The sequence below is a fragment of the Sinohyriopsis cumingii genome, chromosome 19, assembly GCF_028554795.1.
Source record: "Sinohyriopsis cumingii isolate HCF-2022 chromosome 19, ASM2855479v2, whole genome shotgun sequence".
In the NCBI taxonomy this organism is placed as follows: Eukaryota; Metazoa; Mollusca; class Bivalvia; order Unionida; family Unionidae; genus Sinohyriopsis; species Sinohyriopsis cumingii.
In genome coordinates, this window is record NC_142979.1 from 62138764 (window position 1) to 62158809 (window position 20046).

The following is a 20046-nucleotide window of genomic DNA, read 5'->3' on the forward strand; positions in this document are numbered from 1 at the left end:
TAGCCATAAAGAAGCTGCAAAAAAGGTTTTAATTTATGATCTCATCGGTTCAATATTTCATGGCGATGACTTTGCACGTGACAAGGAAATTAATCAATATTTCTTCTGAACTCTATTTAATATAAAATCAATTGAATTCTTCAGAAGTTATTATTTCTGTATTATTGTCATTAGGCATCCTTAAAAATAAATTTACAATTGCATACTTAGGATACTCTAGTTGTCGTGAAAATAAATTGGCCATTTATAGAGAGATGCCCTTTATATACAGATCAAATTGATCATAAATATACAAGAATGGATTCTTGTACTATTCTAAATGAGCAGGTGGTGTCCTTTACAATGTATTTATATATCTAACTATTTATCTAACCCTCCCATCAAGTAGCACTTCATCCATTCGTGCGAATATAAGCATATACCGGTATTGAGACTTTTTTCAGTATGTTACCATATTTGATAGGATTTACTGGGTAGAGATAAGAAATTAGCATGTCTTTTGCACACTTGGTTCAGTAGATCTTCCCGCCTTTCTTCAACAAACTAATTGCATTGTTAGTAAGTTAGTATATAAAAAAACCCAGAGGATCTTCGTTATGTAACCAAAACAAATCACCCGTTCTCCGAATTGAATCCTCAGTGAAACTTGAATTTGCCACTGCTTGGCGCGGCCTCTGTAAAATTTAGTAAGATGCACGAAACTGACGATCCACTCAAACTACTTCAACATTCACACATCGGAGTAATCTAACAAGATATCCTCATTAACTTCAGAACATACAAATCAAATGAATATTTACCTGAAATAAATTGGTCCTGTGCTGTGTATCTCACGATATATTAATGATAATTCTTATGGTATGTGTTCAGGTTCTAATAAACAGTAACAAAAGAAAGAGTGAAAACAACAAGCTTTGAAAAATTTAACAAATAATTTATTTCCCTGGAAAAACATTGTAAAAAATAAAAAGATAACTTACTGATTTCAGACTCAAATCCAAAAATAATCCAACAATAATCCACAAATTAAATTTTAAAAGTCCTAGAAATGAAATGTTCTAGTGAATTCAAGTTCGAGTCCCGACGAAAAATCCAAAATGGAAGGCGATGACGTATACTGTAGCCTTTATATTACAGATGTGTTTACAGTTCTTTGTTGATTCGCAAACAATATTCCGGTGTTTGAATTTCCAAATAAAATTTAAATAAATGTCTTTGTCCAATAATACTATATGAGCACTCAAATATTTCTAGGAAAAAGAGTCTGGAAAATATCAAATTCCTGGTAAACAAAATTACATTACTTTGACATGTAATTAAAACAATTTCTTTTTTAAAACTTACAAACAATTGAATTAAATAAAATGTAAATTAAATCTAATATACATAACATAATCAACAGAAGACTTTACCAATAAAAAAGAAAAGAAAAGAAAATAATAATAAAATAATCATTTCTATGGAAATAAAAAAATTCTAGCTCGAATCTCTGACTAAACGAACACCTAACGTCCTCAAAATAGAATGTAAACTGATAACGATTCTTTAGTGACATGCTGTATATAGAGCATAATAGGAATTCATTGCTTTCCTATTCGTGTTTTTCAGAACGTTGAATGTAACGAATGGCTTACTCTAAACATCCTTCGTCTGAGATCGGACTTTACGATGACACGTTTTACACTTCACTTGAAGTTTGTGTGGATTCATACCCAAGAATCAAGTACTTTCAATATGAGTTGCAGGACCTGTTTTGTAGATTGGAGAGAATTTACGGCAAGTATATCATTTGTTTGCGCATATGTGTCAAGAATTTCAGTATGATTTTAATTAACGTTTGTTACAATGCAACTAGTGAAATCTAACATGTGTTGGGATAAGATAGAACTTACCTTCTTCAATGTACCATATTAGTTTAATAGTTAAAATAATATTTATCAACTGTGAAGAAAATATTGAATTAGTAGGATGACCTGAACAATACATTGATGCAAACAATAAAATTTAGTAAATTTACATTCATAGCATTTTTGCAAATATTTGCCAGGGGTTTCAAATGGTGGCAAAGATTCCAAAATTAGATGACATAGGCGTACATGCTAAAACTGGTACATTGAAGTAAAATAATTATTGCATCAATTTATTTCTTTATAATGTGTTTATTAATCCTTAATTCATAATACTGAAAAAGGATACATAGGACCTGACAGATCCTGACACCTTACACAGCTTTTATTTCTTCATAAGAATAGAATGGAAAATGCACCTATAACAATAATATTATGAATGTCTTTTTTCATGACGATCCTTTAAAATAAAACAGTTTTAACCCTATCATAATTAAATTGTACAATATTGATAAAAGCAAAACATTTTCATTTGTTTCCATTTGTTTTCTTCTAAGTAAATTTTTTTCATTGATTCTAGTACATTTTTTTCAACAGTTTTTAGTAAGAGGTTGAATGAATAAGTGATGAATATATGTTCAAACAGTAAATATGTTCGTAAAATAGATACACGGTAAAGATGTGCATTTTCGCAAGATTCTCAAAAATGATATGTTGGGTGCTTTACAAATATCACTAATTTTGACCATCTTTATATTTCCGCATTTATAATTTTGATAAATCACTTATAGTTTAACAGATTACCCATATATTTTCTTGAAAATGCCTTTTTAAAATCAAAATTAAGTCAGGAATATCTTGCTTTCTTGTTTCTCATTCGAATACAGTCCATGATCACATTAAGGATAGGACTATAAGCCATACTACCTCCCGAATCCAAAGGCGAAACTTTGTCTTTCCCGTCTATATGATATAGACAAAGGGCAATAACTCTTGCCCATTACACTCTTGCTGCTTACAGGTTGCACTAGTTTTAAGCTTTCGCCCATGAACTGATAACATCGTTCCCTTCTATACAGTTTCTGGGGTTACATGTGCGTCGTTTGGTACAACAAAAAACAACCTAGTTAATTAGGTCTGTCCAACTTTTCCACTTTATTCCATATGTTTCTGTTTTGTCCAGAATTTCTACACTTTGGCAGAGTTTACATCCAATTCTAGGCAGCCCTGGTGGCGTTAGTGCCCTTTGCCGTTGCATTTCCACTCAAGGCCTTTGGACATGTACGTCCAGGTGCATCGGATTTATAGATGACTTAAATGAGCTCTGCTGTCCGTCTCTCGCTCCACACCGCCAAGCCGCACCTCAGGTTTGGAGCGGTCTCTGCTCCTGATCCATACCGTCTAGCCGCACCAAAGTATTGATGTTGCCTCAGATACCTTCAGTACCTTGCAGCTATTCGGCTTTTGGTCCATAATGTTCTTGGACTGTATGGCTTTCATTAAATAGCGTGCTTTGCCTTATTCTTCTAGAGTCATGGAACGTTCACATGGCCGGGGATCTAATTGATAGAGCCAACCATCCGCATAATATTGCCATTACTACGACAGTGTACACCGTCGTCCATAGCCTGACACGGTACTGGCCGTTTTCGATTTCGACAGCCATCTGTACCGATTCGAACGACAACACCTTGCGGATAAGGCTAACCATTTACACAGGGTATACCCTCATAGACAGTATCGTGACAGTCATAGAGATGACAGCCGCACCTCATTTATGCCCTCTTAGGAAGGTAATATCTGGATGTCGCTAGTGCTCTGGCCAGGATGACCGCACACTGAATGTAGAGATAATCCTGGAGATGATCCTTACTCAGATCCCACCATGGAACGGACTGCGTATAACTTTCAGTAGGCTGTTGATAAATGTATGGAATGTGTTGGTCACCCCCTTCTTCTACACTGGCATACAGGGTCACGGCCTCAATAGAGTGGGGCAAAGGGAAAGGCGGCCCTTCTTTCCATCTTCCTCGCAGTGGGGAAAATCTAGAAAAATTGCCAAGATCATTGATCCAGGGAATTCCATAGCTTTTTTTCCTAAGAATAAACTACCGGCATCTTGTGTCTCAAGTCGTTGTAAGACCCATTTTGGAGCCAGCTTTACAGACTTTTCCCTGTTAGACTTTAATTACAAAGGGTCAAACTGATTTCACCGGCTTCCCATACAGTCAGCAGTCAGCTTCAAAGCTCGTTGGCAGTATTGTGGCCACATCTTTGTTGTTGGACCTCTGATGATTTGCATGCTTGCAGACAAAGTCGACCATGCATATGCCTGGGAGTCAACATATATAATATCAAAGGTAACGCACAGGGTGGCACACCATGGTGTGATATATTCTTTGAAGGCCTCAACTAACCTTGATCTTGTGCGACCGGGTGCATGTTACGCTTAACATCACTCAAACCCCATCATGCTCTGAACCTGGGAATCATCTCTCGTCCGATTACCTCTACTGCTAGAGGTGCGGAGAGTAAGGCAGGTTAGAGGAAGTGAGGGTACAGGCAGCCTGCGAACTGTCCCTTCATCTCTAAGCGCAGCAGCCATCGCCTAGTACATCAGTTCCTACTCAAGCGCAAGACGTTATGACAAAAGGAAAGGGGATATAGGACTGTTCCCTGCAAAAACTAAACCCCTTCATTGATCTTAATCCCATCTATGGAGATAGTTTGCTAATTAGTCTCGGATGATGTCTTTTATAAAGGATAAGATACTGATTTCTCTACCTCCTGACTGCCCGCAGACAAATATCCGGTAGGCACCCAAATATTTTTTGAAGTGATCGTTTTCAAAATATGGTCATTTTCTTTATGTCAGACAACACTGACATCAACGTTCATCCTAGAACAGGGCGGTACCAAATGATCCCAAATCGGCTTTCTGGTCTGGGAATTCCACCCTTGGCACGCACATCACAACATCGACATACAGTAAGATATATTTCAGCAGAATCGATGCCTTCGCTGATACTCGGTCTAGTGGTGGACAGATTCTCCATACAGAATGGTCCCTCCATCCATCGGTCTTTCTTCAGATTTGCCAGCAATGGGGGAGCCTGGTGATCTATCAATTTTTCAGCAAGGTGGAACCCAAACGGTTCATATTCTTTTTACCAGTACCAGATCTGGAGGCCTGGACCTATCGATGCTATGTCTCTCAGTTGGGAGGGTAGGTGAGCCTTGCCTACCCTCAGTGATCTCTGTTCCAAAGATTTTACAGAAATGGAGGGCCAAGAATTGCACAATCTTCTGATTCCCCCCCTCCCTCCCGCTGGAGCACACCTTGGATTTATAGATGTGTTGTTAGATCTATCCAGGAAGATTCCGGCCTGGCCTAATCTTCTCAACCAGCCTTGGACCCAAGTGTTCCATATTTACTCGTATCGCCGCCTCCTTCATGTTTAGCTCCTGTCCGGAGAGACGTGCAACAGAAACAAGTCAGTCCTCCAATTGCAGAAAGAGCTGATGGAGCTCCTTTTATGCAACACCAGTTTAGTGATAGCACTGGCTTTGTCATGCAGAATCAGTGAATTACATGACATCTCTGTTGATCCAGCCTTCCTTCAGTCTCAGTCAAATGGCCTGGCGATCATTATGACGCAGCATGTTTCATCTCTAGGACTCGACTGCGATCAGTGGGCTATCAAAGAGTAATGGGACAGCATCTTCCCTGTATTGTCACACGACAAGAGGCTGCCAAATTTGACCTGGTCCGTGAGCTCAGATTTTGTCTGATGCGGAGTGAACCATTTCGTGGAGCTGGTAGACGCCTCTTTCTCTCAGTTAAACATGGGCAAGAGGACATAACCCCTCAAGCATTCTCATCGTTGTTGAAGTGGATAACACGCACGACATACATTTACATCTCACGAGAACGGAATCGACTCAACGGAAAAGCAATATTGACGAGCCCTGCTTTTGACCGTAATGTCTCTTTGAAATAGTCGAGGTCATCTCTTGGCATGCACAGGCAAAGGTCTTGTACTTTTATTTAGGAGACTTGGCTTCGCAGCTACACACCCTGGATCTGTAGGTCCTTTTCAGTCACACAGGCAGCTACCAGACCCGTGTCACATCAACACAACCTCTGGACGGGCACCCCGCGCAGCTTCTGTTTGATTCTCCAGGAAACGTTATATGGTAAGATTTTTTCTCCTTCCCACGTACCAACGTTGCCTCCGATTGTGCTGCAAGGAAGTTCGGAGAGTGGGTTAACCTTAATAAGGGAACCCAATCTTCTTCCCTCAGAGGTTCACCGATATATATGTAGGATGCTCAACATTCCTTCCGCCTACTACCTATTCACTTTACATTCGAATGCGAAAACAATTTCTTCAGTTACATATGTTTCTGTTCGAATATTCACCCAATCACATTACTTTAATATCCTCTTGTCCACCCTGCAATGCGAACATCCTGTTACACCATTTTCCCCTCAGCTTAAAACTGGTACCACTTGTCGGCAGCAAGGTGAGGAAATGGACAAGATATATTACCCTTTGTCTACACAACATAGTCAGCAACGACGAATTTTCAGCTATGGTAGGGTTGGCCTCGGGGGGGGGGGGAGGGAGGGTAGTAGGGACTAAATTCCTAACGTTAATTTGATCATGTAAGTGTTCTAGGAGAAAAATAATTGAGTGAAAAATTGCTTTCAAATAGAATGTCATTTTGTATTCTAATGTTATCCACACTAATCTCAATTAATCATACTTGGTATTTATGCATTAAAACATTAAAAACACTTTTTATTCTATTTTCTACATAACCTGAAACCATTTTGGAACATATATGTAATAATAATCTTTGGTCGACAATTCTTAAAAGGTATCCTTCTCATTTAGTTTTGTTAAGTTTGCTATGATACGTTTTTGTTTTCAGTAATTGATAATCAACAGAATGTATGTCCATAAGTTATTCGTTTCACTATAAATACCCCAACTGCTTTCAAAACCAAATAAAAACCTACATTAAATACATCAAGATCTGTATTTTATCAGAATATGTGTCTTTAAATACAATTGCTAATTATCAATAAGTAATTTCACTTTCAAAACTTAGTGACATATTTACTATGAGGCATACGTTTTCTTGGATCTAATTTATCTTCAAGATCCGTCTCTTCAGAAACGCTAGTTTCATCGTGTAGCTTATAATAATATTTTTGTTTTTGTAAAATAACTTTCTTATCAGTATATTGTTTCCCAAATGTATCAGTTTTGACGTTATTTTAGTGCTATAATTACCATGTTCTAAGTTAAAGTTCTATTTTGCTGATTTTACCCCCCATATTCAAGTATCTGGCTTTTTATCTGATCACCACCCCTTGTATATTCTATTATTCCTTGTTGATTACAATTATACTTTTTTATTCCAAGTATTTTGTCATTACTAATGATATTGTAATCTTGATTCATTTGATTTTCAAAATATATTTTTTGCCCTATCTTGCTTTATTGACATCTTTCGATTCTTTTCGCATACGATGTATAGTTTATGAAGTTCCCTCTAATTATAAGTAATAATTTCTCTCTCTCTCCTTATATATATATATATATATATATATATATATATATATATATATATATATATATATATATATATATATATATATATATACCCTATTCATCACAAGTTTGCCTTTCTACTTTCAAAAAAAATCCATTCATCTTTTAAGTATTTCTGTCACAGTCGTAATGGTATCATGAACACTGTATTAACGACGATGCACTGCTTATATGGTTCGTGAATTACAGTGACACTAGCAATCAAAAAGATAAATGCATTTTCTGACTCTAAATGATCCCTAGCTGAACCCTTCCTTATAACGTATAGGTTATTGCTGAACAAACTAACACGTTTAATAAGCAATTATAGCATTTCTCTTTTGTTAGTATGTCGAGAGAGATATAGTATATACAAAAATGTACAAGCACATGCAGTGATGTAAACTAATGTGTTGTCGATCCCTTCAGCTTTTGCTCGCTTCTTATCACATTCATTTTCAATGCTCTTAGTCCGAATGTGCAGTATCGGTCTGTTTGCAGTTTCTTTAAATGGCCATGCTCTGTACCAGTGACCATACACCCATATTCAAATATCACTCCAAAGTTTGTTTCCCAACATTTGTATGGCCTTTTCTTCCTTTCAATCGAAGACTCGTTCTTGTTGCTGTCATCCAGTCCGTATATCCAGACCTTGCTCACTCTAGAATATTTATTATTGACCTATTGTACATTTTCTAAATGCTTCTTTATAATGCACGTAGCTCTTGTATCTTGTCAGATCTTTCCTCGTTTGATATTTCATGAGTTTCGCTGGCACTTGGTCTTATCATTTGCAATTGGCAGTTCCAACACCTTTCAATGCCTTTACTTCTTGATCACTATATTGAATTTCTGTTAAGATTTCATGTTAAAGCCCCCCCCCCTTTTAATTGAGGTTTTCAGGCATTCATTGGTCAATATTTGATGTTTGTTATTTAGTCATGCAATCTTTGGATATCACATAGACAGTATATTTAATAATTTGATCTAGTTTGGACTCAGTTGAAGCCGGTTTTTTCTTTTTTGCTTGTTTTCTTTGTCAGATGCTGTTTCAGATTGCATTTTTAAATGTAAGAATTGTCAAAGTGATGTCTGCATGCAGTTCACTGAGTTCGTGCTGTCACCCACATTCTTCTCATAACTACTATCCTTGGATTCAGATTGATTCATTTTGAAGATATACCTAATGTACACCCAAATACTATTTAGGTATTATCTCTTGAAGCAACAGTGTTTGTTAGTGTAAATTTAAAGATCACGTACTTACAACTAGATATTATGTCTCCAACCATAGCAAATTCCTTAGCTTTATATACTGCAATATAATGCACAGTGAACAATAACGTGTACATTCATCCCAATACTCCAGAATAGTCAACAAATTTGACTTTCTTCAATTGCACACGCGACATTTAATCAAGTCTCGCTACATACTATAGAGTTGACGTGATAGAGGTAGCCATCAAACATGCATTTAGATGAATGTTCAGCTTCATTTCAAAGCCACTAAAGAGTCTCATAGTGAAACATGCCTATGGAACTTCAAACGTTACCAAAGAAGAACACAATACACATTCTTCAAGTCTATGTTCAAACTATTACATACATCCACCAAAAATTTAGAACTCTTGTATTGACTTCACATCACCTCTTTCTCCAGTTTCGACCACTTTAATTCTCGCAAGTCATGCAAATGAACAGGGTGAAAATGGAATAAATATTGTGAGTGTTCTGCAACTATTTACATATATATTCATGTTAGTCCAATATTTTAATATGTGTCTGAATTTCTTTATGCATGCCATTAGGCAGTTGTATCTGTCTATATCTCTACGTTGTAACTAAAATTGTGAAAGGTTAATTCCGCAAAATAATCAGTTAATATTTGCTTTTTATTGTAGACAAATTGCCACAGAGTCTAAAACTCTCAATGAATATGTTATGTTCACTTCGCACTGCCGTGTGTCAACTGACAGATTCCAGGCCCATGCTGTTTCTATTCGGTTCGACACATTCCAAAATCCATAAAATGGATTTGGCAAAGAAAGGTAAACCGAGAGAGATTGGGACTCACCAGTTTGACGAAATGCGTCCCCTTGATGAAAATGAGAAAATGTACAAGTTGGAAATGGCAATTTGTACACTAAGAATGATGGATACAAAAAAGGTGCCACAACATTTTTTTAAACAGCTTTTGTTATTTTCTGATCTTTACACAAGATCACCTGCAAAGTTTAAAGTTCATAATTACTTCTTATTATAACAAAAGTGAAAAAAGTATTAGCCTGAAGCCTGATTTTGTATACCTCTAGTCATACCTGCATGAAAGCTATAGGAAAATGGTTTATTTCTGAGAAATTTTGCGAGTATTATAATTGTTATGTATTTAATCCACCGACAGTTGAGACGAAATTACAGCGTTGATGATATTTTGCTTGATGCTTACCATTTGCTTTTCTAGTCATGTGACTAAACAAATCTCGCAACCTACATGTCAATGACATCAGAGGTCAAATGGTCACGTGATATGAGCAATAAACGCCCTTTCCAATGTAGCTGTGCAAAGATAAGAAACTATTAAAGTTAAATGCTGTTTGCAAACGAATGAAACGGCGCATGGTTCTTAACATAATATTCCGAGAACAAGGACCAGAAACGTGTTGCTGTTGCATCAGGTTGGATAAAGTCAGAATCATCAAGAACAGAGTACGTGCAAGCAATAGTTTGGTTGTATGACATAAGTACTGCGCTGACATATACTCTTTGCTTGATAAATCTGGCTATATCTGAAACCTGGAGTACGCTAAGGACAATCAAACTATGAAACGTTTAAGCATCTTTTCATACCTTTATGTATACCATCAAACAATAGAAGTTTAATTTGCATACTTGAAGCGGTCACTACTGATATGCTTTAGTGACCGCAGAAGAGAGGCTGAAAAAAAACTGCTTGGTTAAGAAACACTTGGCCGGTGGCCGCGGAAATCATGAGTCAGCTGGTATAGCATTTATATAGGACGTTTGCAGGGGGGGGATTAGAATCGCCGTTTTGACCAGGAGACAGCTGAAATCAGGTGACCGTTAGGACAGGTTGGACTATGTAGTTTTCTAATCACTATGATAATATTATATTATTCTTTCCCAGTAATTTCGCTTCACAGTACCACACATCCGCCTTTTGAACCACGAGATAGTACCTTTTGCTCTCCTAGGTCTCTAGTTGTAATGATGACTTAAATACTATGCCTTGCTTTTGTGCTAGAGGAGAATTAATTGCTGGGTTGTGGATGTAGAATTAGTCGAATATGTATTGAGTTGTGGTGTATAATCTAGGCAATGGCGTCTATAAATCAAGGACATGTCTTCAGTTATCGGCAGGGCACAAACTTTCTAGTCTGCATGATAATATTATCTGATCTGAATAATAACTTTCTCTTGCCTGTATCACAATATTTTACTCGCTATATGGCCGGTATATGGGGTTACCAAAGAAAATTAGAGTTCTAGAGATGTGACAGCATCTCGTAAAGATGCAAAGTATATTAGACAAGGACATTTGTCAGGAAATATAAATGTAGGAGGCATTTTGAGGAAAGGTTGGCAACCACATTTTCGAAAGCAGTAGGATATGTTGAATCTGAATACTGTGTTTGTTATGACCTATTTTGATATTTCCTAACTGAAATCACAAAAATGGCCGCCATCCGAAAATTCAGACAAAAATTTGAACAGGGGCTAAAGAGCCACAATCTTTGCGTTTAATACACTGTTTTTGATGTCTGAAAACACTAAACATCTAGGTACAGCTATGTTCAATATTTCTGGGTGGAACCTATTTCAAAGACAATTCAATTGAAAATAGTTATGGGTGTTGAAGTTTCACTTAGTGGTCATTTTCTATTCTAGCGACATCGGTTTGAAAACAGTAAAATAAACCGTGCAGGCACAATATATTTGGATATAACATTCCCAGAGCCTTTGGAAAAAAAAAACAGTTTGCTAATTTGTCAACGTTTTCAGAGTGTGATCAGAAATGTTTATACGCCAATACGAACAGCCAAAATCTACCTGGACATATTTAAACCAGAAATACAGTTGGATCCAGAGAAAACAACAGTTGTATACATGCCAATTATCGCAGCCTCTTCACATGACATATGAACTTTGAATACAATTGTTGAAGAAGTTTTACATGCAGCAGCCTCTCTTAAGCAAAAGCATGCCATGCTTACAGTTGAGCAAGCTCTCATGTCTGCACTGATGGAACTGAAATGGACAAGACCACAGTACGAGTATGTTCTGATTTCCGAATTAGGAGGCTTTTATATGTCAATATTTACTGAATATCTGGAGACAACACACTTAAGAATCTAGACTGGAAGACATATGGATAAAGAATGAAATCTTGCGACACATTTCAACAGAAGCAGCTATGGGTGGACAATAGTTTACAAAGGGAATACGTGCTTAGAAGCTCACACTGAAAGTTATTTGGCCACCACTGCTTCCAGAACTCCAGGCATATCTTGTGTAGCTGGACTATGGGCTGAAAGAAGATTTAGCGCATGTAGCACAATCTGGTGATCCACAAAATTTTGTTGGGCTACTCAGCAAAGAGGAAGACGGAAACTTACAATACTGGTAACAATGATGGAACATTTTCTGTAGTCTACTCTTTATCATCAGGTCCCATCGTGATGTCTCTGGAAGCTTCACCTCTTTGCTTTTCGGCAAATGCTTCCATTCATTTATTGCTTTCATCACACTGTGTATTCAAGATAGGGTCCTGTATAATTGGCTCAGAAAGCCAATTATATGATGATGTCAAAGATAAGGTCTACATGGTATTTTTGTTGCAAAGTAAACAGACCAAAGAATCAGACAAATTGACTATGAGCAGATCCAGGAGTTGGCTGAATGCAGTGGAAATAAAGGTGGTCATACACAAGTCACGTTCAGACATCCATTTCACAATAGGCACTGACCCTTTCATGTCAAGTAAAATCGGAAGTCAAGGGCAAAAATCCACTAAGAAGACAGGAATATACTTAAGCGTCTCATCACTATCTACTATAGGAAAGTGGATCTACAACTGATGTTTCAACGTGATAAGATGACTGAATATTTTCACTGCATACAAAAATACACATTATATTGAATGGCAACAAAGCTTTGCTTGTCGACGTGATGACTAAGGGTGTGACCTGTTCACCAAAGGTTACTCTTAAGAGAACGTCTGAGTGGCTGAGTGGTCTAAGTGCTCACCATTTTGAATCAATGCCATCTCACGTCTGTTTGCGTGGGTTTGAGTCTCAGGCTCGGCTAACGTGGGTACGTGAGAAAGCCTGCCAGTAGCTTATCGTGGGTCGGTGGTTCTTCCCTGGGTTTGTCAGGGTTCTTCCTCCACCAGTTATACTAGCCGCCATGTATAGCCTATCTTGTGTTGAAAAATGCTGTTAAACTCTACAACAACAACAACAACAACACCGTCCTGCCTTAGTATTGTCACTTGGGAAACCTGCAGGAGCCACGAACGTTAAAGAACTGGCAGATATATTAGCTGAATCTTTTGCTTATGTGGGAAGGCTGTTTGACGGATCAATATATGAAGACTTGTACCAGGAAGAAAGGCTGTAAACATTCTGGTCTAATTAGACAAGTAGTGGAAGATAGACCTTTGCAAGTACCCAGCAACTGGATTGACTTCCAACAAGACATACATAACACTTCCTTTTTAACCATCTAATCGCAAGTACTCTTGCCGCAAAAATTACTAGTAGCTGGTAAATTCCAGAGCGAAGACGAAATACAGACATCCTACCCTGATTTGGACATTCAACAGCGACATGCCAACAATGACGGAATGGACCTATACAAGGTTTGACCTGCACCATATTTGCAGGTAATGTTTTTTTGTCAGCACATGTCAATGATAAGTTGGTGCTACAGTAAAATCTGTCTTGAAAGACCACTGCTGTGTGAGACCACCTGTTTTGAGAGACCATATTCTCAAAGCACAAATTTATTGATTATATAACATGTGACCTGTTTCCAGAGACTACCTGTCTTCAGAGACCATAATATATTGGCACAAGAGGTGGTCTTTCAAGACCGGTTCTACTGTACTAGTAACATATTTCCACGAAATGTAGTGCTAAACGATGTGTATTAAGGAAGGCATATCCAAACGTCGCAAATATATTCTAGTGCAGGAAATCAGGCACAAGCTTTCCTTCATCGAGCTGGCCTTTAAAGCCATCCTCCGTTTCCATGCAATAACAGGATGTGTCCTACGTTTCTGTACATAGCAAGAAGACTGCTAGGAAAGTGGTCAATTCAATCACTTCCTAAAATAAATTTTGTTAGCGTTCTAGGTCTTAAAATATAAAACAGAATGGAAGCGAAAGTAACAATTAAATTAAAATATTTTAGAAAACAATTTTTTCCCCTAAAATACAAAATGAAAATTCAAAAGATGCAGTTATTTGAATTAAATTCTAAATAATCCTAATCATCCTCTCACACAGTCCAAGATGATAGAATGTTCCAGTGAATTACATTTGTATTGAATGATATGATAGCAGTAGTCTTTAATGTCTTGATATACCAATGATGCAATCCAGAATGTCTTTGAATAAAATTCACACAAATCCAATGTCCTAATCCCAAAGTCAATCAGCTCTTGATTAATACCAATCAGTAATTTAAATGAATACATTTCTTTCGAATTATGTCTGGTTCAGCAACAGATGTCCAGAGACGGATCTAATACATAATGATTGCTTGTTTACCACAGGCACTATATATACACATACACACTTGACCTACGGTGCAATAGAATGTTCTGGAGAACTTATTCATTCCAAAGGTGAAACCAGTTTAATTGTAAGACCTTGAATTCAATTCTAGTAAACATTTTATTTACAAATTACTATTATGCACAACATTTATGCAAAAAATCCATTAATAACTTATAGTCATGACAAACGTTAGGTACATAACATAAATTAAATATGCATAATCACACAGGGAAAGGAGAACAGACATGTACAATAATAATGGATGCATAGAAGTATGTGTGCAAGTCTTACATTGTACCAGACAGAAGCAAGCAGCTTTGACAAGACTTACATTACACTCTTTGCAAATGCAAGTTACCAGAAGCACCGCCTCCATCAGCTGATGCGGTATAATGTCATGTTCAACTAGCACACAGCCAAAGTAAGACACGGAAACAGGGAGCCAATACACATACTTTTTTACCATCACCTGCAACCATTGCTTGCAAAAATGTAATTGGACAGCTGTCACCGAAGCTGTATCACTTGCTCCAATTCCAGAGTTGTGCAATGATATTGTCTCATTTGTGGATACGCAAAGAGATGCATTTAGCGTAATTACAACTGTAGTATCAGGAAATTAACAACCACTGAAACTTGCTAGGATGCAGACACTGGCATCATCTATTGGGACAAATATAACTGAAAAGAATACATGTTAATGTTATGTGGAGAAAGTATGTATATATTCTCTCTCTCTCTCTCTCTCTCTCTCTCTCTCTCTCTCTCTCTCTCTATATATATATATATATATATATATATATATATATATATATATATAACACAAATAATAATATCATAGAGGTTCGATAATTTTTAATTCGTACTCTACAAAGATGCGAATTCAGGTCCGGGGTTAAATGGCACCCATCGCTTTGCCTGCATGCACCAGTCCATATTCCATCAAGACTAAGAATACATAACCAAAACGTGAGGCTACTGAGTTGGTGTTATATTCACTCGTGCATAGCAGACACACTAGAATGGTGACAGTATTTATTTTACATCATTTACACCGTCGTTCCGGATTCCTATGAAGGAAATCATGGTATATAGGATTAATAATAGAGAATTACAAATATTCACACTTTCCGTTCTGTTTGGTGTATATTTGTATTTCTCTATAATTAATACAATACACCTTGATGGAATATGGATTGGTGCGCACAGGCAAGGCAATGGGTGCCGTTTACCAGCGGTCCTGGTCTGAATCTCCGTAGGGTACGAATTAAACATTATCTGACCTGTATGATATTATTTGTGTTCGAGATTAATTCTGACTAGTATTGTCATACATTCGCCTGTGGAATCCAGGGATATCACTTTCCGTTCTATTTGGTGTATATCTGAAATTCTCTCTCTCTCTCTCTCTCTCTCTCTCTCGTGATTTAAATTAATATACACAGAGATCGAGGATCAGAACTATTTATATTTCTTACACCATTTTCCATGATTATTTTCAACACAAATTTACTTTCATAATAGTTTCCACCAAACTAAGTTGGACATTTGCATACTCGAGTGTATTCAGCTTGTTCTTTGGCATCAAAAATGGTATTAGTCGCAAAGATGATAGCTTCATTACTCCCGTTCAGAAGGTATGGGTGTTTGAGGTTTTGCATGGCAGCCATGTTGTATTTGGGCGATTTCTTGCCCTAAAGTATTAGAAAAGTCAATGACAAACAAAATATTTGGTTTCAGCATACCAAACTCTTTTGAAAAATGTGATTTACCAGCTGTTCCTCAGAAATGGTACATAAATGTTATGCAGCAACATGTCTGGGAAATTGTCGTAATCTTTGTGTAATTATTTGACATTACTTATTTTATTTATAAGTGTTTATTCCTTACTTATTGTAAAATGCAATGATAATGGTCAGACTTAGATCGTATATTGTAATGTTTGAAACAACTACTAGTATACATTTCTTATCAGATAATACAAGGAACACTATTTTAGAGGCTCGATTCATACTATCAGATGTTATTGTTACATATAGAGTATTTTGATCATGGGAACCATGTACAATCTAACACAAAATATGCCAAGAAAAACTAAGTTTGTAAATTATCCCCTGTCCTCTGACCTTTATCTAACTTTAACATGGAGATATTTCTTCCTATCTTTAATGCGTGAATTATACACCTTTCTTATTTGACCCAGGAATTAACAAATCTGATTTCTTTGAAAGAAGTGTATTCTGTTCAGGACCACAACATATAGCAAACGAGCATGTTAATTTTTATCACTTACGAGTAAAATAACTTAATTTTGTTTCTAGGGATTGGTAAATTTGCAAAAGGTTATGGACTGCTTCGGAGTGGAAAATATGTTCTTTGTTAATGAAGCACAAGAATGTGACAAGGACGTGGTGGACAACCATTTGGCCCTCTTGGAGGATGTACTCAAACAGATAATAGAGCGACGGAAAGTTGTCAGTAACAAGCAGCTTTCAAATGAAATTAGCAACCATATGGAGTATAAGTTTGTTCACGTTTTCAAGTCGCTCAATATGTTCCTGCTCGACATTACCAAGAAAAGAAGCCGTACATGTGGGTCTAACTTTGGAGATAAAGGCACAGGGGGGAGATTTTATAAAGAAATTAAAAAACATTTTGAGAATTCGTTGACCATCATAGACGTACTAAAGACTTCAAGAGGCGAATCTGCTGAAGAGAAACTAGCAAAAGCAATCGTTACCTTTACAAAAACGTTGCTAATCAGTGAAATATCAAGAAAATACGAAATGCAAAACATACAAGTATTTGAATACTGGCAGGAGAAAAATTATGAGCCAGTCTGCATACAGCTTTTAAAGAAACATCTTTTTACAGTTCCGTTGGTCAGAACATTTTATAAGGTCATCGAAAGCCCTAATTGTGAGTTAGCAAAATGCTTCGTACAAACACATTACACGTTAGATGATGCTAAGACCATTGCCAAGGGAGTTACAAAGGTCTTAATGGAATTCTTTCTCCAAATAGGACAAAAGGTACAGGAAATCAAACTTAATTTGAATTGTCTGGCACAACTCAGAAAGGAACTTATGAGTCTTATAGAAGAAACAATTGATGGACAAAAATATGATGAGGACATTCCCAAGTTGGATAAATGGAAACAGGAACTAGAAGGGTTTGTTTTATTCTTGCTGTTTCTTGTTTATTTTTAAGTATTGTATTTATGTTGAATTATATTAAACTCAAATGAAATCATATTCAATCAACTTAAATCGCTGTGTTCCTCTTCCGCATGCTTCTTTGATTAATTTATATAGTATATACATTATTGATCCCTAGGTATGGATATTCGTAGTAAGTATAGTTGTTCTCTATCACAAAAATGACATTTTCATTTTTAATTTATGTTCATTTAGGTTGAAAGTAGTAATATATGTGGGAAACCTTTTCTGTTGACGTTGCTTGAAAGGTTTATGTCGAAAATGAAAACAGCGGTTGATTCTTTATATGACTTTATCAATTGGTTGCTGTTGTTAATGGCAAATGTTCGGAAACGAATCAATTCAAACACATAAATCTGAGTCACAATCCAGACTTAAAATGTTTCATCATTTATTAATGACAATAAAACGCGGCATTGTTTTCAACAAGATTGTAAAGTGTGCAAAATGTCGTTAATAATAAGGTGTTATATACTCGTTGTATATTCGTTATTATCCTATTTGTATGAAAAAGAAGTAAAGTGTCAAATGTCAATCGCACAAAACATTTGTTCCTTAATAAAAACAAAAAACATCACATTGAAGTGAAGATCACATTGAAGTGAAGTCATTGGCTGGTTGAATATTTTTGGTAAAGCATGATAATTTTCTTCCAGGATAAAGGAAATTGAAGCCGTTGGTCATGTTTTCGGAAAACTGATGGTCTGTTTGAAAAACGAAGAGTCTACATATAGCGAGGTTCATACGCATATAAAAAGGACATTGAGGGATTATCCAGGCGAGGTTGTTGTTCAGTATTTCTCCAGCAATTGTTTTACAGTAAGAGGTGGAGGTGAGAATAAAGCAGAAATAGTCATGGGCGATGCTTTCCTTAGTGAGTCTGGAAATCGTGGAACAATCGGTCTTTTCATGCACAAAGATGGAACTAAGCGCAGGGACCTATATTTTGTCACAAGTAGTCATATTGTTTTAGGTTCAAATGTAGTAAAAACCAATGACCCAAGACCAGTTAGTCTTGGCAGGACGAGACACTCGTTGCAGCTTGAAGATGGCCCGTTTAATATTGCTGCTGTTCAGATTGAACGCAATGTACAGAATCGTTGTAATGTCTTCTTCGAAGATAGCGATGGAATTTGTAAGTGTACAATACTTGATATGGATGGAATTAAGGGCCTGAAAGAAGGAAAGCGTGTATATAAAAGAGGTTCAGCAACTGGTGAAACTAGAGGATGTATAATCTCGGAGGATTTCAGAAGAGTTGGTGTAGAAGGCCACAATTTTCTTGTTTGCCTGCCGGTTGGAGTGGATGACGCTACACGCCAAAACAAATTTGCCCGAGAGGGTGATAGTGGGGCTGTTCTGTATACTAAAACACCAGATGGAGAAGTTCAATATTTAGCTGTACTAATGGGAGAATTCATACTAAGAAAAACAGAAGATACATTACATTCAGAGTTCCTAAACTTGACAGCTAAGATGGGTTCGCTAATTCTGACCACATGTCTCTGGGAAGGACTTAACAGAATTGAACATTCGCTTAAATTGAAATTGAACTTACCGTCAAGGATAGAAGTTGGGAAATAATAATATTGAAAAAGTAGTGCAAGATGTTGATTATGAATAAATGGTTTTCTTACATCTACATGGCAAAATAAATGACATTTATTTTGTGTTGTAGAAACAAACAAGTTTGTTTAAAACCAGAATAGAACAGCTTTAAACATTCTTCCTACCCAAATAATAATCTTTTAAGAACAAAATGAAAGTGTATGTGCCCTAATAAAAAAGATAAATTAAAATGATTGTAGTTCACGGGGTTGATTGTATAGCTTGCAAAATAGTCACCCAGGAAGTATTGGTATATATCAGAGCACTTTCGAATTATCTATCGCAAAGTTATATTAGCTAAAAGCGTTCAGAATACAGTTTGGACTAACACCTATAAAAATTAGAATGCAGTAATTTCTAGTAAGAATGTTACTATTTGTACCATATTTACCGTAGTGGAATAGTATTCAAACTTAATGTTGTTGTAGCGAATATTATTAATCGCAAAATTCATAACCTATTGCAAAACACTGAAAATATGAAAATATGTTCAGGTCAGTGATAATATTAAACGATAATGATTTGCTAAGTGGAGAAGGTGAATTCTGTTTTATTAGAAACATATTATCAGATATTGTTTTAATTTGTATATTTCATCTACGTCTGATACTGGAAACGTTCTCATAATATACTAGCTTTATTCACAACTACTTTGTGAACTCTTGTCAAGCTAGAAGGATACAGAATTACGTCAATTACGAAGCAATCCTTGAACATTTCACCCCATCAGCATATATATATATATATATATATATATATATATATATATATATATATATATATATATATATATATATATATAATGGTGTTAAACTATTGGCAATGTCATGTAAAAGCCTCACATTTAATTCAGTAAGCGATTCGTTATTGCTATAAAATTGTATAGTTGTGGCTAAAACAGTGTTGAATATTTCCTCTAAACACAGTAATAGACCCAGTAACAAGCAATACTAACATGGCTTCCGGTTAA

At 36.3% G+C, this 20046-nt stretch overlaps 1 protein-coding gene across 2 annotated transcripts in view; it reads left to right on the forward strand.

The window, feature by feature from the left end:
* The window catches only part of LOC149775816 (uncharacterized), a 33328-nt gene extending 14061 nt beyond the window's left edge, over positions 1-19267 (forward strand). For both annotated transcript variants that reach the window (XM_089943687.1, XM_089943688.1), the window contains exons 2-5: positions 1609-1776; positions 9352-9617; positions 16572-17422; positions 18125-19267. In XM_089943687.1, the coding sequence (XP_089799813.1) occupies positions 1626-1776; positions 9352-9617; positions 16572-17422; positions 18125-19052 (2196 nt within the window). In that variant the 5' untranslated portion in view covers positions 1609-1625 and the 3' untranslated portion in view covers positions 19053-19267. The remainder of the gene's footprint in view (positions 1-1608; positions 1777-9351; positions 9618-16571; positions 17423-18124) is intronic.
* Positions 19268-20046: the final 779 nt, after the last annotated feature.